The sequence below is a fragment of the Antennarius striatus genome, chromosome 2 (assembly GCF_040054535.1).
Source record: "Antennarius striatus isolate MH-2024 chromosome 2, ASM4005453v1, whole genome shotgun sequence".
In the NCBI taxonomy this organism is placed as follows: domain Eukaryota; kingdom Metazoa; phylum Chordata; class Actinopteri; order Lophiiformes; family Antennariidae; genus Antennarius; species Antennarius striatus.
This window is the reverse complement of record NC_090777.1, coordinates 8,574,868-8,592,282: the sequence shown is the minus strand read 5'-3', so window position 1 is coordinate 8,592,282 and position 17,415 is coordinate 8,574,868. Positions and strand designations below refer to the sequence as shown.

Below are 17,415 nucleotides of genomic sequence, written 5' to 3'. Positions count from 1 at the left end.
GAAAGTGGTTCGACAAATATGTGCAACGTGAATTTACATATACTGTATAACGGAACGTGATGGGAGTCAGTGTTCTGCATGATTTGCAATGTCAAGTTGAGCAACTGTAGTCTCACACTGGCAAAAATAAAGGAACACTTCCTTAAGCTGCATGGAAAACAAAAGAAACAGATTTTGCTGTGAAAATGACAGAAGAGTAGCACTTGCCAAGGTGAAGCCACACATATCTGAACTGGTCTCTCAATAACAACAGCAGAAGTCACACTGATTTGCAGGTAGGTAATTTAATGTGAGTTCATGCACTGTCTTGGTTTTGTTCTTTGAAGAAGGTGACATTAATGTACAATTCATTAAATACACCAGTAAAACATATTCTTATGTCTTCAATTTGAAATTAAAAAAAACAAAAAAACAACAACAACTAAAGAAGGGTTCGATACCTCAAACAAGGTTAAGAACCACTGGTCTAACCCAAGAGAACTACACTATACTGCACTATACTGGATTATAAGGCGCACCTTTAATGAATTTTTTATTTTATAATTTATTTCTTATATAAGGCGCACCAGATTATAAGGCGCATATAATAAAAAAATATTAAAATAGATGTAAAAAACAAGTTGCTGTAGTTGCGCTATCCACTAGCTAGAGCATTCATGACTGAGTACCTTTAGTCAGCTGTGAACGACCCCTATTGTTATTTCAATGAGGCCATTCTGAGCCTCAAGGAAACCTGATCACTTGATCACTTTGCCATCTTAGAAAGAAGTCAACACGCATATTAAAAAACCTGACATTAAAACTGGTTGAATTCATTACGAGTCTACCCAGTTTGAACAGGGCAGATTATTTTCTGATCTGAACTTTGAAGCAGCGACGTTCGTCTTCGTTTATTAAATATTGTTTCGATTAATCGGTAGTCAAGTTGGAGGTGAGGTGCAGCTATTTGCTGTCTAAACTATTTTAACCAGTTTTTAATGTCAGGCTGCTAATTTACTGGCAAATATGATGCTGTTTTACTCATAGAACTGACTCTACCATCTGTGTCTCACCGGCGTGAATCTCACAGCACTTCGCAGCAGACAAAATACAAAAACCTAAATGCGCCCCTCCGCCGCCCGCCCAGAGCTATCAACTACATTTGTAAATCAGTGCAGCATACCAGGTACCGTTGTCTCTTGATATTTCAGAAAAGGCTGGAAATTCAGCTTTGAGGGTCTTTCATTCGCCTTTATGCCAGTTTCTCTGTGTGTTTCTATGGACTAATAGAATGGACCGTCACTAGAATCCAGTACTGGCACTCGACAATAGCATTTTTTAGACCAATTAAGTTTAAAGTGGGTTATTTCCGGCGCCACAGTAGTTGGGAAATACTGAGATCAGTCAGTCAGTCAAACTTTATTAATAGAATTGTAGAAAATTCCCAATGTTTTGCTACATTGTCGTAGCCGGTCACCGGTGTTCTCCTCAGCAGGCTGCTCTGCTGTCAAACAGCAGGAGTGAGAGTCGGCACTAGCGCACTACAGGATTATGAGAAAATTATAGGCTTTTAGGTGTGCCTTATAGTGCGGAAAATACTGTAATTTGTTATTTGGATCTGCAGTATGTTGCATATGTAAATTATGAGAAGTTGAGTCCCTTCTCAGTGCCTGCCTTTGACAGTGTGAGCAGACATGTGGAGCTCTATATGCTAAGCTGAGTGTGAAAAATGCTTTACAACAGAGACATGTTTTTGATCAAACATGAATTAGTTTTTGACGATAAACGGTTGCTGAAATACTTTAAACTTGATGTTTGATTTCACAAAAAAAGAAGCAGTTGGTTTAATGGTTTATTCAGGCCCCGTCCACACGATGACAAATTTTTTGAAAACGCAACTTTTCTGTTGCGTTTACGCCTTCCGTCCACATGACAACTCAGATATCCGGAACGAAAACGCAACGTTTTAAAAACGCTGGCCAAGGTGGAGTTTTTTAAAAACGCTGGGTCTGTGTTGTCGTGCGGACAGCCTATCTGCAACTTTTTAAAAACGCTGACGTCTTGCCTGCAACGAAAACCGCTGTGACATCATATTTATGGGCCCGTGTGACACGGGCCCGTGTGACAACAAAACACGGAGGATTCCTATTGGATAAAATTTGACTCAATACTGCCACCACATGGTTTGGCATGCTTTATAGCCATCTTCGAAGACGCACTGGTGCGTTTACGTGTGGATGAAGATTTTTTTTAAAACGCTGTCTTGTGGACGCGAATCGTTTTTGATGCGTTTTTAAAAAGTTCAGTTTTTTAAAAAATCCATCATCGTGTGCCTCAAACTGTAAAAGCAACCCTTGCTGAAATGTCCTTTCATGCTCCTTTGGCTGTCCTTTGATAATTTGTTGTATGCGAGGTTGATTAAAAGTGTTACTAAACCAAAAACATACACAGTAGTCTCTTTGTACAGTCTGAGTATACAAGAGTCTTTTTAGTGTCACAACACAATTAATGTCCTTCAACAGCTATAGCATTTTTCCATTTACAGCTGCTTTGTTTGTGCCAGCATTACCAGAGAAAATCAAACTTCTTAAATTTACCTGTAGTTTTAAAAAAGAACCATATAGTAAAATCCTCTGGTATGAAATAAAGGTTGACTTCTGTGGTGACCCTGGACTCTTTTCTTATGAAAGATAAACTTTAGTAATGAGATCTCTCTTCATAATTTATTAATTTATGTCTGCTCTTTTTCCAGCCTGAGAGACAGCTTGGTGTCCATGTGTCCAGACATCCTGATGTCCATTATGACCGTGCATCTGAACCTTCTCATCCTGGGTGAGATTGTCTTTTTCCTTTTTTTCCCCTTTTTTTAACAACTACTTCAATGAATCTGTGTCAGAATCTGATAAATTTACTGGAAAACAAATGACGGAATACTCTGCGTTGTCTGCAATGCAGTCCTTTACCATTACAAATATTACTGAGACCAAAGTTATCAATTTAATTTAAAAACAAAGGATGTTCTTGGAATGGACACGAACATGCTCAAAGATCTATTTTCAGCTCTCGCCACCCCTATTGTCTCAATCATTAATCCTTCAGTTTCATCTGGTCACTTTCCAAAGGTCTGGAATCTGCTATTGTTACCCACGTCTTTAAAGTTGGTGACTCAACTTCTCTGCATAACTATCGGCCAATGAGCATTCTTCCGGCCATTTCCAAAATTGCAGAAAAATGGGTGGCACAGCAGATTGTCTATCTTAAAGAGCAGCTCCCCCTATCTCCACCCCATGCAGTTTGGTTTCAGATCCAAGCATTATACTGAAATGACTACATGCCTCTTCATTGAGAAAATAAAATCTTTTCTCGACAAGGGTGGAGTTGTAGGGGCGGTAGTTTTGAACCTTAGGAAAGCATTCGATACAGTAAATCACTCTGTCCTTCTAACCAAGCTCTAAAATTAGACTTCTCTCATATCGCTGTGAGCTGGATTGAATCCAGTCTGCATGATCGAACACAATCTGTATCAGTTAACAACTGCAGATCTGGTTCTCTTCGGCCTTCATCCGGAGTCCCTCAGGGATAAATATTAGGCCCCCTTTTATTCAGTCTTTATATCAATTATTTGCCTACTTTGTCCAAACGCTGAAAGCTTAATGCATGCAGACGACAGTGTTCTTTGTTCATGGTCGCTCCAAATACACTGTTGCTACTAAGCTCATTACAAAAATGTCCTGTGTCACTACTTGATTGCAGGAGTGTTGTCTACAGGTAAACATTTCTAAAACTGTAGGCATGTGTAATCCTGTCAGTATAAAGGGTTACTGTACAGTAAGTGGTAACCTATTACTGAAAGAGTTATTTCATTCAGTAATGTATTAGAAATACATTAACCGATGTTATTGTGGAAAAAGGAAGTCGGTGACTTTTATTTTGAAAAGGCCCGGGAAAGTGCAGCAGGTGACTTCCGCCGGAGGCAGCGCGCGAAGAGTGAGGTGAGAGACGGCGGAGAGAAGGATAAGCAAGAAAAAGATTTTCCCGTGCACCACGCCAGAACATTCATCCCTGGAATCCAAGGAGACCATTAATTGATGCTGGCGCCACACTGTCGCCATTTCGGATTCCAGATTCAACGCATGGTCCAATCCAAAGATGGCGAGCCACTGTCCCAGGATCTGATACAGATTTATTGAATTTCTTTGGATGGACAGACTTAAGAGTTCTACTTCTGCGGTAGGAAAACTTGCACCTTATTCTTTCCACACTCTGCAGAGGGGACCATTATTGAAAGACTGAGTTACAAAACCCCAGGGTATGTGTATATCTGTGTGTTTTGTTTATTATTTTAATGATTTGCGGGCCCATTTTCTTTCATTGTGAAATGTAATTTTTTATGTTAATAGTGTTCTGAATTATAAGTATAGATGACTGTTTAAGTTTCTTAAGCTCCAATACATGTCATCTAACCAAATCTACTGAGTTGCCACATGTATTACACCACCCCTATTGTCTCAATCATTAATCCTTCAGTTTCATCTGGTCACTTTCCAAAGGTCTGGAATGTATTGACTGAGGAATATATACAATTTCCTCCGGGATTAATAAAGTATCTATCTATCTATCTATCTATCTATCTATCTATCTATCTATCTATCTATCTATCTATCTATCTATCTATCTATCTATCTATCTATCTATCTATCTATCTATCTATCTATCTATCTATCTATCTATCTATCTATCTATCTATCTGAACGATGCACTGTGATACCATCTGCAGCAAGATTATGTTATAGGTCTTTGGAGCTGATCTGTGGGATGACTTTGATGATTCTAACCATCCTTCGCCTCCACTTATCTGGCATTTTTCTTGGCTTCTAGAGCTGTTCCAGTGTTCTTCCATTTCCTCACTACATTCCTTACAGTGGAAACTGACAGCTGAAATCTTTGAGAGAGCTTTTTACAACCTTCCCCTAAACCAGTGCTTCTCTTTAATTATTTTCTGTTACACCCCCCCAGCAAAAAGAAAACAATTTGTGTCCCCCACTTTCCCTTGTGACTGTATATATCAATTGTCTATAAAATTGTTATAAGTACATCCCTGCATAACATTGTATCCTTAATATTAGAGAAAACAAAAAAGAAATATAACAAAGAATAATTTTAGTAACATTATTTTTTAGTCTATAACAGAAAAGTTTTAAGTGCATCAATTTGGTTGAAATAAAACCTTATTTAAACTGTTAACATTTTTGACAGACTTATTGAATCATTTGATACTTAAAAATAAAATTTAATAAAATCAAATTCAGTTCAGTAACAAACTGAGGAGCATAATATATAAAACACTTTAACCTAGAAAACAAAAATGAATAGAACAACTTGTGCTGATTTTTTTCTTTCTTTTTTATCAAAACGAAGTCAGGATTAATGGCTACAATGTGCATCTTTAGTCAGTGCACAGCTTTTCAAAGCGAGGTTTCAGCTCCTGCTCAATGTTTCAGCTTTTCAGTTATGGTGTGAGTTTTTTGCACTGAGCAGTTTGGTACGCCACCTTATGTGATGCTAACAGAGCCCGCTGGTTTACTGAAGTAGCATTCACAAAGCGGGATGATTATTGGCAATATTCAGCACGTTTAAAAAAAAACTCCAGCGGCATATCAGCGAGATTGGGGTGTAAGGCCTTTAAGTGGTGCCTTAATTTATTAGGCTTCATGCTGTCCGCTGCCAGCATGTTTAGACACACTAAAAACACTGGCCTCTCCTCATCTCCCACTGTCATCACAGTTATGCCCAGCGCTAGACTCTTCTTCATAGTTCCTTGAGCTAATACTCCCTACGCACACCTGACAGAGAGTCACTGCCAGTTACTTTAGTGGATGTGCAATTACACTTTATTGTAGTATGGCAAAAAAAAGCATGTTCCCCAGGGTCACACGCGCCCCCCCAGGCATCGCACCGTGCCTCCCTGGGGATGTGCACCCCACTATTTGAGAATCCCTGCCCTAAACCATGATGTTAAACAATCTTTGTTTTCGGTGATGAGGCCGGTGATTGCAGAGTCATCAGAGAACTTCTGCTGGTGACATATCGGGGAGTTGTAGAAGAAGTCTGCAGTATAGAGGGTGAACAGGTACGGAGCCAGGACCATTCCCTGTGGTACCCCCATGCTGCAGACAACCTTGTTTGACACACAATCCCGGGTCCTCACTAACTGCAGGCGATTAGTCAAATAGTCCAATATTCAGTCCATGAGGTGGTGGTCCAACCCGGTGATCTCCATTTTGTCCCTTAACAGTTCCGGTTGTTTAGTATTGAAAGCACTTGACAAATCAAAAAAAAAAAGATCCTCACAGTGCTCCCAGGCCTTTCCAGGTGAGACAGTGCTCGGTGTAGAAAGAAAATGACAGCGTCATCCACCCCGATGGCAGGCTGGTAAGCAAACTGGATGAGCTCACCAGGGGGCGTAGATGAGGACCAGATGCTCCAGGGTCTTCATAAGGTGGGATGTTAGCGCCACCGGCCTGTAGCTGTTTAGATCCTTGGGGTGTGGGGTCTTGAGCACGGGAACCAAGCAGGACGTTTTCCACAGCTGTGGAACCCTTCCCAGCTTCAGACTCATGTTGAACATGTGTCTAACAATCCCACATAGCTGGTCTGTGCAGGATTTCAGGAGCCTGGGGCTGATGCCGTCTAGACCCGCAGCCTTCCTTGTCTTTATTCTCCGGAGCTGGTTTCTCACCTGGGACTCAGGCCCCGTCCACATGATGACGGATTTTTTAAAAACGCAACTGTTCTGTTGCGTTTACGCCTTCCGTCCACACGACAACGCAGATATCCGGAATTAAAACGCAACTTTTCAAAAACGCTGCCCAAGGTGGATTTTTTTGTGACAACAAAACACGGAGGATTCCTATTGGATAAAATTTGACTCAATACTGCCACCACATGGTTTGGCATGCTTATAGCCATCTTCAAAAACGCACTGGTGCGTTTATGTGTGGACGGCGGTTTTTTTAAAACGCTGTTGTGTGGACGCAAATAATTTTCGATGCGTTTTTTAAAAAATTTCGTTTTTAAAAAAAATCTGTCATCATGTGGACGGGGTCCCCTGCTCCACCCTGTGGAGCAGGGGGACTGTGTGCTGGGGGGTGTGGGTGAGGGGGGTGGGTTGAAGAGGTGAACTGTAGGGGATGGCTGTAGCATGACCTGAGCAGTGGGGGGTGGCTGTCAGCGGATTGTTGTAGAGGGAGAGGGGGTGTGGTGGTGTTGGGGAGGGGCAGGAGGAGGAGGAGGGGGCTGCAGCGTGGAGGGCTGGACTGGGGGAGGGTTGGTGCCTGATCGAATCTGTTGAAAAATTCATTCAGGTTATTTGCCCATTTCTGGTCCCCAGTAACCTGATGGTCGGATCCTTTATGGCTTGAGATGGTCTTCAGGCCCCTCCACACCTCGCTGACGTTGTTCTGCTGCAGCTAGTCCTCCAGCTTCCTCCTGTACATGTTCTTCACCTCTCTGATTTTTCTCCTAAGCTCCCTCTATACAGCCTTCAGCTGGTCCTTGTTCCCAGACTTAAAGGCCCTTTTCTTCTCCTTAAGAAGGGCCTTAATGTCCGGGGTGATCCAGGGTTTGTTGTTGGGATAACACCGTATGGTCTTGGTGGGTACGGTGTTATCCACACAGAAGTCAATGTAGTCTGTGATGGTGTTTGGGAGACCGTCAGTGTCCTCCCCGTGAGAATCACAGAATTAATCCCACTCTGTTCTGTCGAAGCAGTCCTTCAAAGCGTCTTCAGTCTCGTCAGACCATCTCCTCACAGTGCGGGACACAGCTGGTTGCCTTTCCACAAGAGGCTTGTAGACGGGCAGGGGGGCTGATGATCTGTATGCTTCCTTGTTGTTGGCATAGCACAGGTCCAGTATTTTACTGTCTCTGGTGAGACAAGTAATGTACTGGGTGAAGGTGGGCAGAGTGGAGGACGGGGTGCGTGATTTAAGTCCCCAGAGATGAGGATGAGGGCCTGTGGGTGCTGTGTCTGCAGCCTGCTCGTTAGGGAGTGGAGGACGTCGCAGGCTGCATCCGCGTCGGCAGAGGGGATAGTGAATAGTGAGATAGGGAATATATTGGTAGAAGGATGCTGAGTTTTGAACTGCCAGGCAGAAGGCCTAGAGGACGACCAAAGAGGAAGTTTATGGATGTAGTGAAAGAGTACATGAAAGTAATTGTTTTGAGAGAAGAGGATGCAGAAGACGGGGTTAGATGGAGGCAATTGATTCACTGTGGTGACCCCTGAAGCTGGGCTTGCACTAGGAGCTAGTATGACCAAGCCACTGTGGCTCAGTGTAAAAGTATTGAGTAAGCCACAAAAAGCCACACTCTGTGTCCAAGACAGTGGTGCAGCGCTCCAACGCTCGTCGGGTCCGGGGGGCCTCCCCCGTGAAATTTTTTAGAAAATGGGGTTGTTTTCTTGCCTTCTGAGGGCGAAATCTTCTGTTCAGTTTACCTAAAAAAATGCACTAAAGTCAACAGTTCAAGCTGAACTATCTTTATTTCTGTCCTGCTTTATTCAGGTATGAATGTGAGATTCAACCATTGAAAACTTGCATTCACTATGTGAAGATACAGTCATACAAAATATTACTCCATGTTAAGTTTTACTTCGACTAGAAGACATTTTAACTTTGACCACCACCAACACCATTGGTATGCCATAGTTTATTTTTTTTCAAATTCAATAACATGATTTTTCATTTCAATTTAAAAAGGCATAAAAAATAGCATGCGAGGTGAATACACATTTACATGCATCGCTGGTTATTCCTACCGGTCATAGGGAACAAAAGTCTAAGACTACAAGCAGGTATTGAGAATATCTTTCATTGACCTTCTGATCGGTCTGTCACCACTCCTCCCCCTCTCAGCATTCACAATTTGTTGTTCAATTAGAATTTTAACACAAAATCTTCTATAATTTCCCTTGGGATTATTAAAGTATATATCTATCTTTAAAACACTCTATTCTCATTTTCTTTTAATCGATCGTCCTCGCCTTGTTGTACGCCAATTCACGGGTTTAGCTTGTAAAAATAGAATCCTTATTTTTTCATTGGACTAGAGGAGGCCATAACCTGAGTGCATATTTAAGGTTTGTTCGGGTCACTTCGGCAATTTCTGTCGGCATGCGCACCACCTAGCGAGAGAAAAAGGTTTTTTTCTTATGATATTGCTCAGGGATTTTCGCGAGTCCAATACAGTTGTAAGTTTTAGCCTTTTTTTACTGAAAAGAAGAACGCCACTGTGGCTACACAGGCTAAAAACCTTGTAGCCACTCTGGAATTTACTTCACCTATGGCGTAGTGGCGATCGGCTAGCACAAGCCTAGCTGTGGTTGAACAAGGTGTTCGTTACGGACAAACTTTCACTAGCACAGAAGTCCAATAAAAGAACACCACTTGTGTTTAGATCGGGGAGGCCGTTCATCCCAATCACCCCTTTCCAGGTATCACTGTTATTGCCCACGTGAGCTTTGAAGTCCCCAAGAAGAGCAATGGAGTCCTTGGGAGGAGCACTATTTAGTGCTCCTCCCAAGGACTCCAAGAAGGTTGGGCATTCCGCACTACTGTTTGGCCCGTAGGCCAAAACAACAGTGAGACACCTTGGTGACAGATGTCTCACTGTTGTTTTAGGCCTAGTGACACGACCCTCTCGTTCACTGGGGCTGTGAGCTGTGGGGCTATAAGCAAGCCCACACCAGCCCGCCGCCTTTCACCTTGAGCAACACCAGGGTTTGGGTTCAAAAGCCCTAGCTATGGGTGGAGGTGAAACTGACTATCTAGCGAGCGAATAAGTTGTAAGTTTTAGCTTTTTTTCCGTAAAAATAAGAACACCACTGTGGCTACACAGTCTAAAAACCTTATAGCCAATCTGGAATTTACTTTGCCTGTGGCGAAGTGGCGAATGGCTAGCGCAAGCCCAGTGAAGGGAAAATCCAAAAGGAAAAGGAGAACAACCACTCACAATTGGCCACCGTAAATACCCCTTCTCGTGATTGGCTTCACCTTTGTATGTAGGTCAAGGGTCAATGAGCTTACTAAAAAAAAAATTGTACCAATAATTCGAGCTAAAGGTATTCAAATCAATAAACAAGAAGGATGCCCAAATGTATGCACCAGACTACTTTTGTTTAAATAAGTATTGCAGACTTTCTATAAATCCTATAAACTTTACATCTCAAATATTTATGATTGTCTGCTATATGATATATTTAGTTATTCATACCACTGTATACGAGCAGCATTGGGAGCAGATTTAAGAGGTTATCAAGTTTCAAGTTATCAAGTTATCAAGTTTGCAGACAACACGACTGTGGTGGGTCTCATCAACAACATGAGACAGCCTATAGAAACGAAGTGAGCCGCCCGGCTATGTGGTGCAAGGACAACAATCTCCATCTGAATATGGAGAAGATGAAGGAGATTGTTGTGGACTTCAGGAGAGCACACACCCAGCATGCTCCACTAACCATCGACGGTGCTGCAGTGGAAAGGGTCAGCAGCACCAAGTCCCTGGATGTGTACATCTCCGAGGACCAGTCCTGGGGCCGCAACACCGCATCACTGGCCAAAAAAGCCCAACAGCCCCTCTACTTCCTCCGCAAACTCAGGAGAGCAAGTGTCTCACCCCCCATCATGCTCACCTTCTACAGAGGCACCATCGAGAGCATCCTGACCAGCAGCATCACAGTGTGGTACGGCGCCTGCACTGTTTCCTGCCGCAAGACCCTGCAGCGCATCGTGAGAGCAGCTGAAAAGATCACTGGTGTCTCTCTCCCTTCCCTCAAAGACATTTATAAAAACCCACCTCATCTGCAAACTCATCAGCATTGCAAGTGATCCCACCCATCCCTCTCACAGCCTTTTCAGCCTGCTGCCATCAGGTAGGAGACTGCAGAGTCTTTGGGCCAAAACCAGCAGGCTCAAGGACAGTTTCTGTCCTTGAGCCTGCTGGCGGTCAGGAAGCTCAACTCCCTCCCTGCTCTGCCCCCTGCCACAAACTTGAACTCTACCCTCACCCTGCCCTGCCCTTCCCCCAGCACCTGACCACCTCTCTCTCTCTCTCTCTCTCTCTCTCTCTCTCTCTCTCTCTCTCTCTCTCTCTCTCTCTCTCTCTCCCCCCCGTCAACTCAGGGACTGCGCACACGTCACTTCCCAACTTAGAGAGTGTATAGAGATGTTTAGCATCCCTTTGTGTTTCGTCTCATACTTTGTGCTGTACATTCTGTTATACTGCCTGTGTTGTCCTGCCTTTATACTGCCTGTGTTGTCCGGCCTGTGTTATATTGCCTGTGTTGTCCTGCCTGTGTTGTACTGCCTGTGTTGTCCTGCCTGTGTTGCACTGCCTGTGTTGTCCTGCCTGTGTTGTACTGCCTGTGTTGTCCTGCCTGTGTTGCACTGCCTGTGTTGTCCTGCCTGTGTTGTACTGCCTGTGTTGTACTACCTGTTGTACAGTACTTCCTGTAGTCTTGCCTTTGTTGTATTGCCTTTTGTACTTCCTGTTGTACTTCCTGTTGTACTGACTGTTGTACTGCCTGTACACCATGGGTCAGAGAGGACTACAATTTCATCTGTGCTATATGTCGTGCATATGTGGTACACTTGACAATAAAGCTGACTGACTTATACGTATATTTGCAGCCCACTTTGCCATTTTGATAGTAGGCTAATATCGCTAATATAGACACTTATAGCCTTTGTTGCCTTCATATAAGGCTTAGAGTTAGTGTTCCAGTTAAATTTTGGGGGGCTCCCGACAGATTTCATTTTCATTTTTTTAAAATCCAAAATTGCTCTTTTAACATTTTGGGTTCCCGACCCCTGCTCTAAAATAAAGCTCTATATAAATTGTGTCCGTTGTTATTACTAGGGGTGTCGTACTGTTTACTGTAGAGTAGGGACGAATCTGCAGGATGCAGACTAATTGTCTTAATTACCAATTTAAAAGTCTTAAACCTACCTATTAATATTTACAAGGAATGTTATTAACAAGTTTGGAAGCAATTTTTTGTTTTGTTTTAACCAGTTCAGGAGTATCAATTCTTTCGCCAATTATGTATAGTTTTATAGCTTACTCCAAGCTACTTTTAAAATATTTTAACAGCAGTCCAGGTTCTGTTGTCTATTTTTGTGCTACTGTTGTGGCGCTAGAATTGTGAGCCATTGTTCTGTGATCAGGTATTTGTTGTGGGGGGATAAACAATTTCTTTCTGAGGACAATAAATTGTAAGCCTCACAATTTATTGAGTATTAAACAGCTATTAAACAGCTACATACTCACCTGAATAAAAGAAGAAAGGGACATCTGCAGAAACTCGGAAGAGAATGACCTCACATTAAAACATTGAGAGGTGTAGTGCAGAAATGGCACAAATTCTTAAACAAGGAGCCAAAACAAAACTGAACAAGTTTCCTGGTCCTCACCACTTGTTATCTACACTGATTACAGGATGCAAAATCCTTCAACATGGTTTATCTGTGTTCCTGTTTGCAGCACATTCCACAGAAGTTGTGTACTTCCAATGGAGGTTAGATCTGAAATATAGTACAACCCAGTTTAAAAGAAGTTGGAATACAGTAAATGTAGTAGTAATAAAACTAAAATATAATGATTTTGAATCCTTTGAAAGGTGAATTTAATGTAATTAAATTGTAATTTAATGTAAGATCATAGTTGAGTTAAGAAAATGTTGGCTTTAAATAAATACTCTCCTTTTTGAATTTGAGGATTGTTAAGTGTTTTGATAAAGTTTCACGTTGCATTGCATCACATTTTTGTTTGACTCTACTCCGCAAGCATATGAACACTGCCGATAGATCTGGACTCTTTTACTCTGTTGCTCTTGTGATATGTCTGTGTCTTTATAAGGGAGTAAACAGGGACATCCCTGAAAAACAAATCTGAGTAGCAACAAATAGGTATGTTATACCTAAAGTTGTGTACTTTTTGTACTTAGTGTACTTTTCAGTATCGTTGTGCGTTCACAAATACACCAAAAGCACTGATACTGATATACTATCACTTAGGTTGAATTTTGCCAGTTACAATCCATATGTTTATTTTAACATGGATGACACATCCATGAGTTCCCTAAAGTAAACAAAATTATTTGGCATCATTCATGTCACATGAGCCCAGGTTCAGAGAAATTGCCAGGATTTTTAAATTTCATAGATATATTACTGATTTCTCAAATGGCAGCGTTTAACTTGCATTTCTAGATGAACAATGTGCTGTCTTTACTGACAGTTAATGGGCTTCATAGAATCATGTTAACTTTTAATGCAGTGCCAAATGAGAAACGGAATGATAGCTTGCATCCTAAATGCTTACATGCAAAGATTTTCTACATTCTCAGAATCATAAACTTTTGCTTCATTAAGGACTGAAGATGGTAACCCTCAAAGTCTTAGCAAGTTCCCATCAGAAACACTGTTCTACAACTGTTGGACTCATTCATTTATTCATTTTCAGATTTTCTGTTGACCTATCATCCATCCATCCATCATCAACCGCTTGTTGACCTATTATTTCATCACATATCTGCATAATAATGTCATCACATTTTCAGCCATTAAATGGACTCATTATAGACATTTGCAAAGTGATAATTTCAGTTGATATTTACTTATGAATGACTGAGCTGAGGTTGGACAGGAATCTCCATGGACTATGATGTTTGCAGATGACATTGTGATCTGTAGTGAGAGCAGGGAACAGGTGGAGGAGAAGCTAGAGAGGTGGAGGTTTGTCCTGGAAAGGAGGGGAATGAAGGTTAGCCGCAGTAAGACAGAGTACATGTGTGTGAATGAGAGGGACCCAAGTGGAAGAGTGAGGTTACAGGGAGAAGAGATCAAGAAGGTGGAGGATTTTAAGTACTTAGGGTCAACAGTCCAGAGCAATGGAGAGTGTGGAAAAGAGGTGAAGAAGCGTGTCCAGGCAGGATGGAGACTAGAGACAGTGTCACTGAAGAAAAGACAGGAGACAGAGCTGGAGGTAGCAGAGATGAAGATGCTGAGGTTCTCTCTGGGAGTGACCAGGAAGGATAGGATCAGGAATGAGTACATCAGAGGGACAGCACATGTTAGAGGTTCTGTAGATTAAGTCAGAGAGGCCAGACTGAGATGGTTTGGACATGTCCAGAGGAGAGATAGTGAATATATTGGTAGAAGGATGCTGAGTTTTGAACTGCCAGGCAGGAGGCCTAGAGGAAGACCAAAGAGGAGGTTTATGGATGTAATGAGGGAAGACATGAAGGTAGTATTCAGTCTTTGTAGTATTACTGTTGTAATACCACAAAATACTATGGTAGAATACTGTAGTATTCTTTGAAAAGAACATGATATCCATAAAACTGATGTACAGTGGGGGTGGACTAACAATCATAAATGGTGTAACGTGACAGAAGCTTGAATTGTCAATTGGTTAAACAATTATTGGTCATTCAACGTTCAGGTAAAGGCCATTTAAAGAAAGTGCATAAAAAAGAGATGAATGTTTTCCTAGGTGACAGCTTTGGTTCGTAATTATCAACACAAAGACAAAATAATTCGATGGATGCTTTGTGAACAGCATACACTGTAGTTTCATTCTATGAGGTGTATTTTAACTGACATCGGATCTATTGGCCTTGAGACGGAGTCAGGAGTAGGGGGTTGTCTAGATGGCTAAGACTGCCTGGATGGGTGACTTCAGCTCAAACCAACAGAAAAACAAAAAAAAAGCATTTTGGACACTCCAATCAAAAAGTGTCAACATGCTGCAAGTTTCTAGTCTTAGCTTTGGTGAAATTACTTCATGCTTGCAGGTCTTTGTCATGAAAACAATTGTGTTGTACCTTTTCCCTCCTAAATATTTTTTGGACTGGCAGAGTTTAGTTATATTTTATAGTGAAAACATGGGGGGAAATTTGATGGGCCGATATTTTAAGAGATTTAGAGAATAAAGTTTCTGACATTTTTGAGAAAAAAATCTCTCGAGTGATACCTCAAAACACTGACAAAACATATTTATTTACAAGCTACAATAGTTCATGAAAATGCTTTCTTCCTTTACGGAATGTTCTTCTATAACAGTGAATTTATTTCTCCTGTCAGTACAACCTTAGAGAAGGTTTTGAAGGTTGTCAAAAACATCATAATATGAAATTAGTATAGGTGTTCAAAACTATTTAATGTGCCCATTTTATTACATCAAAAACACCAGCTAAAAACCCAAACAGATCCAGACGTACAATGTCCACTTCAGATTGCACAGATATAAATATGGATAAAATTTAATTTTCATTGCAAGTGAGCCAAAGGAAGTCCAATCCCTGTGGTTTCTGTTCTTGACGGTAAGGTTTCCATTTTGGCACCTTATTTATAGTTAGTTATTTGACCAGTAGGTGAACCCATTGCGTAATGTCATACCTGTAGAGTGAGGTCAGGCAAAACCCTGTCCCAGCTCTGAATCAACTTCTGTAGGTCTTTTCTTGAAGGGGATGTTTTTGAAGAGGATATTAAGACACCATTAAAATGGGTGATTGCGTTTCTAGTTTTCTACTTATCCTGAATGCATCTATGAAGAGACTGCATTCTTCCCCACAGTGCTTCCTTGGGATGCATTGGTGCAACACCACTCTGTGTTTTATGTTTGACAAACGTGTATATGATCTTTATCCACAGTTTACCAGTTAACCTTGTTACCCATTTATTTTCAGTTCTACATGGACCCACTAATCACATGTATGTTCTGGATCGTTAAATTTGTATGGACATTATTATATCCATCCAGTGGAATCACATTCCAGGCTGAGTGCATGATGTATTTTCTGTCAGCTATCAGTGCAGTAGTTAACAATGTCAGTCAGGGATTGTTAATGATTCACAGGAATTCAAAATTGTGCCTTTGTTAAATCTTTTCCTTGAACAAGTGCCAACCAATGTATTTATCAAAAATATGTTGTGTGTACAGACGGACTGGGAGAATTGAAGTCACTTCTAGGGTTAAAAAAAAAAAAAGCCAAATCCTTTTGTTCCTTCCAAAATGTTTTTTTTTTCCTTTTCAAAGATTTTACATTTCTTAAGTTTCCAGTTTGTTTCCTGAGTACTTTTTATCCAGTATTGATGATAAAGCCAAATCAATCTCACTGATGTTAGTTGGATTGGTAAGAAGAAAAGGGTTCGCCATACCAGAACGCCTTCTGCGATATTAATAACTTCCCCTATAAAATGCGGGCCCATCATCTTCACATCTTCAAAGTAAATGGACACAGTCATAAATCTTCTGGATCATGTTTTTCTGTTTCACCAAACCAAAACCATTTTGATTGCTAAATTCTTAATTCCACACAGTTCATGTAAGCAAGTAAAACTTTCTTTATTAAGTAAGTTTTACTTGCTTATATGAATAATGGACACATTATTATCAGTTAATGTGTCCATTGTTCCAGAAATTACCAGCACCAAAAGATTAAAATTGATTAAAATGAAGATGACAGATTAGAGCACTGTCCCATTTCATTTATTCAAACCTTATCCAAAGTTAAACTCACTGATCTGTAACCATAATGTATGGGGCAGAAACAAAAATGTATTTAAACTGGTGGATCATGAATATTATCTTAATGTACTCCAATTCGCTTGTACCTGTAAACATCAGCTCCCTAAATGTCCCTAATTTTCTTTTCTTTTTTTAAAGCTACATCCATGCATAAAAGCAATCCTGCAGTATTAATAAATTGAAAAATCCTGAATCAACTATCAACTTCAAAATTCAATTGGGTCTATTCTGGCCATCTTCTAACCACATTTCATGGAAAGCAATTCAATAGTTTCTTTTAAATCCTGTTCACAAATCAAGTAGCAATTGGCATTATTATTTTTATGACAGGAAATGGTTCCATAATTGATGTAAAAAGAAGTGATGTCCTCCAAACACTACAGACATCACAGCCAGGTGCTGCAGCTGTACATTTTTTCAAGACAGTGCTCATGTTTCTAGAATGATCCTTTATCTTTTCTATCATGCCTCAACATGTCACTGCTCTGTTTTGTTTTCTGAACAGGGTTGATGGTGCACTGATATCTGTGTCGCCATCTCTTATCCCAAATGACTCTGTCGGCTGATAACATAACCTCTCTTTTTAACTGTTGGTAAAGAAGTTCTTGTACTGTCACAGAGCCTTACCAAAAATTAAAATGTCATTATAAACTGACAACCTAATTTTTTATTACAAATCATCACCATTACACATCATTACTAGATCTAGCTTCCTCTATGTTGGTAAATGGTTTAGTCCAGACACACACACTGACTAAACTGCCTCTTAAACTACACTGATAAACCCCATTTTGAGCTTCATAGTTCTGTTTGAATAAAGACTATCCACACAGATATTCTGTCCAT

At 40.9% G+C, this 17,415-nt stretch overlaps 1 protein-coding gene across 3 annotated transcripts in view; it reads left to right on the top strand.

Moving 5' to 3' along the window:
• Positions 1-17,415, top strand: part of lamb2l (laminin, beta 2-like) — an 84,039-nt gene that overhangs the window by 26,508 nt on the left and 40,116 nt on the right. For all 3 annotated transcript variants that reach the window (XM_068328307.1, XM_068328299.1, XM_068328291.1), the window contains one exon: positions 2,732-2,811. In XM_068328307.1, coding sequence (XP_068184408.1) covers positions 2,754-2,811 — 58 coding nt within the window. In that variant the 5' untranslated portion in view covers positions 2,732-2,753. The remainder of the gene's footprint in view (positions 1-2,731; positions 2,812-17,415) is intronic.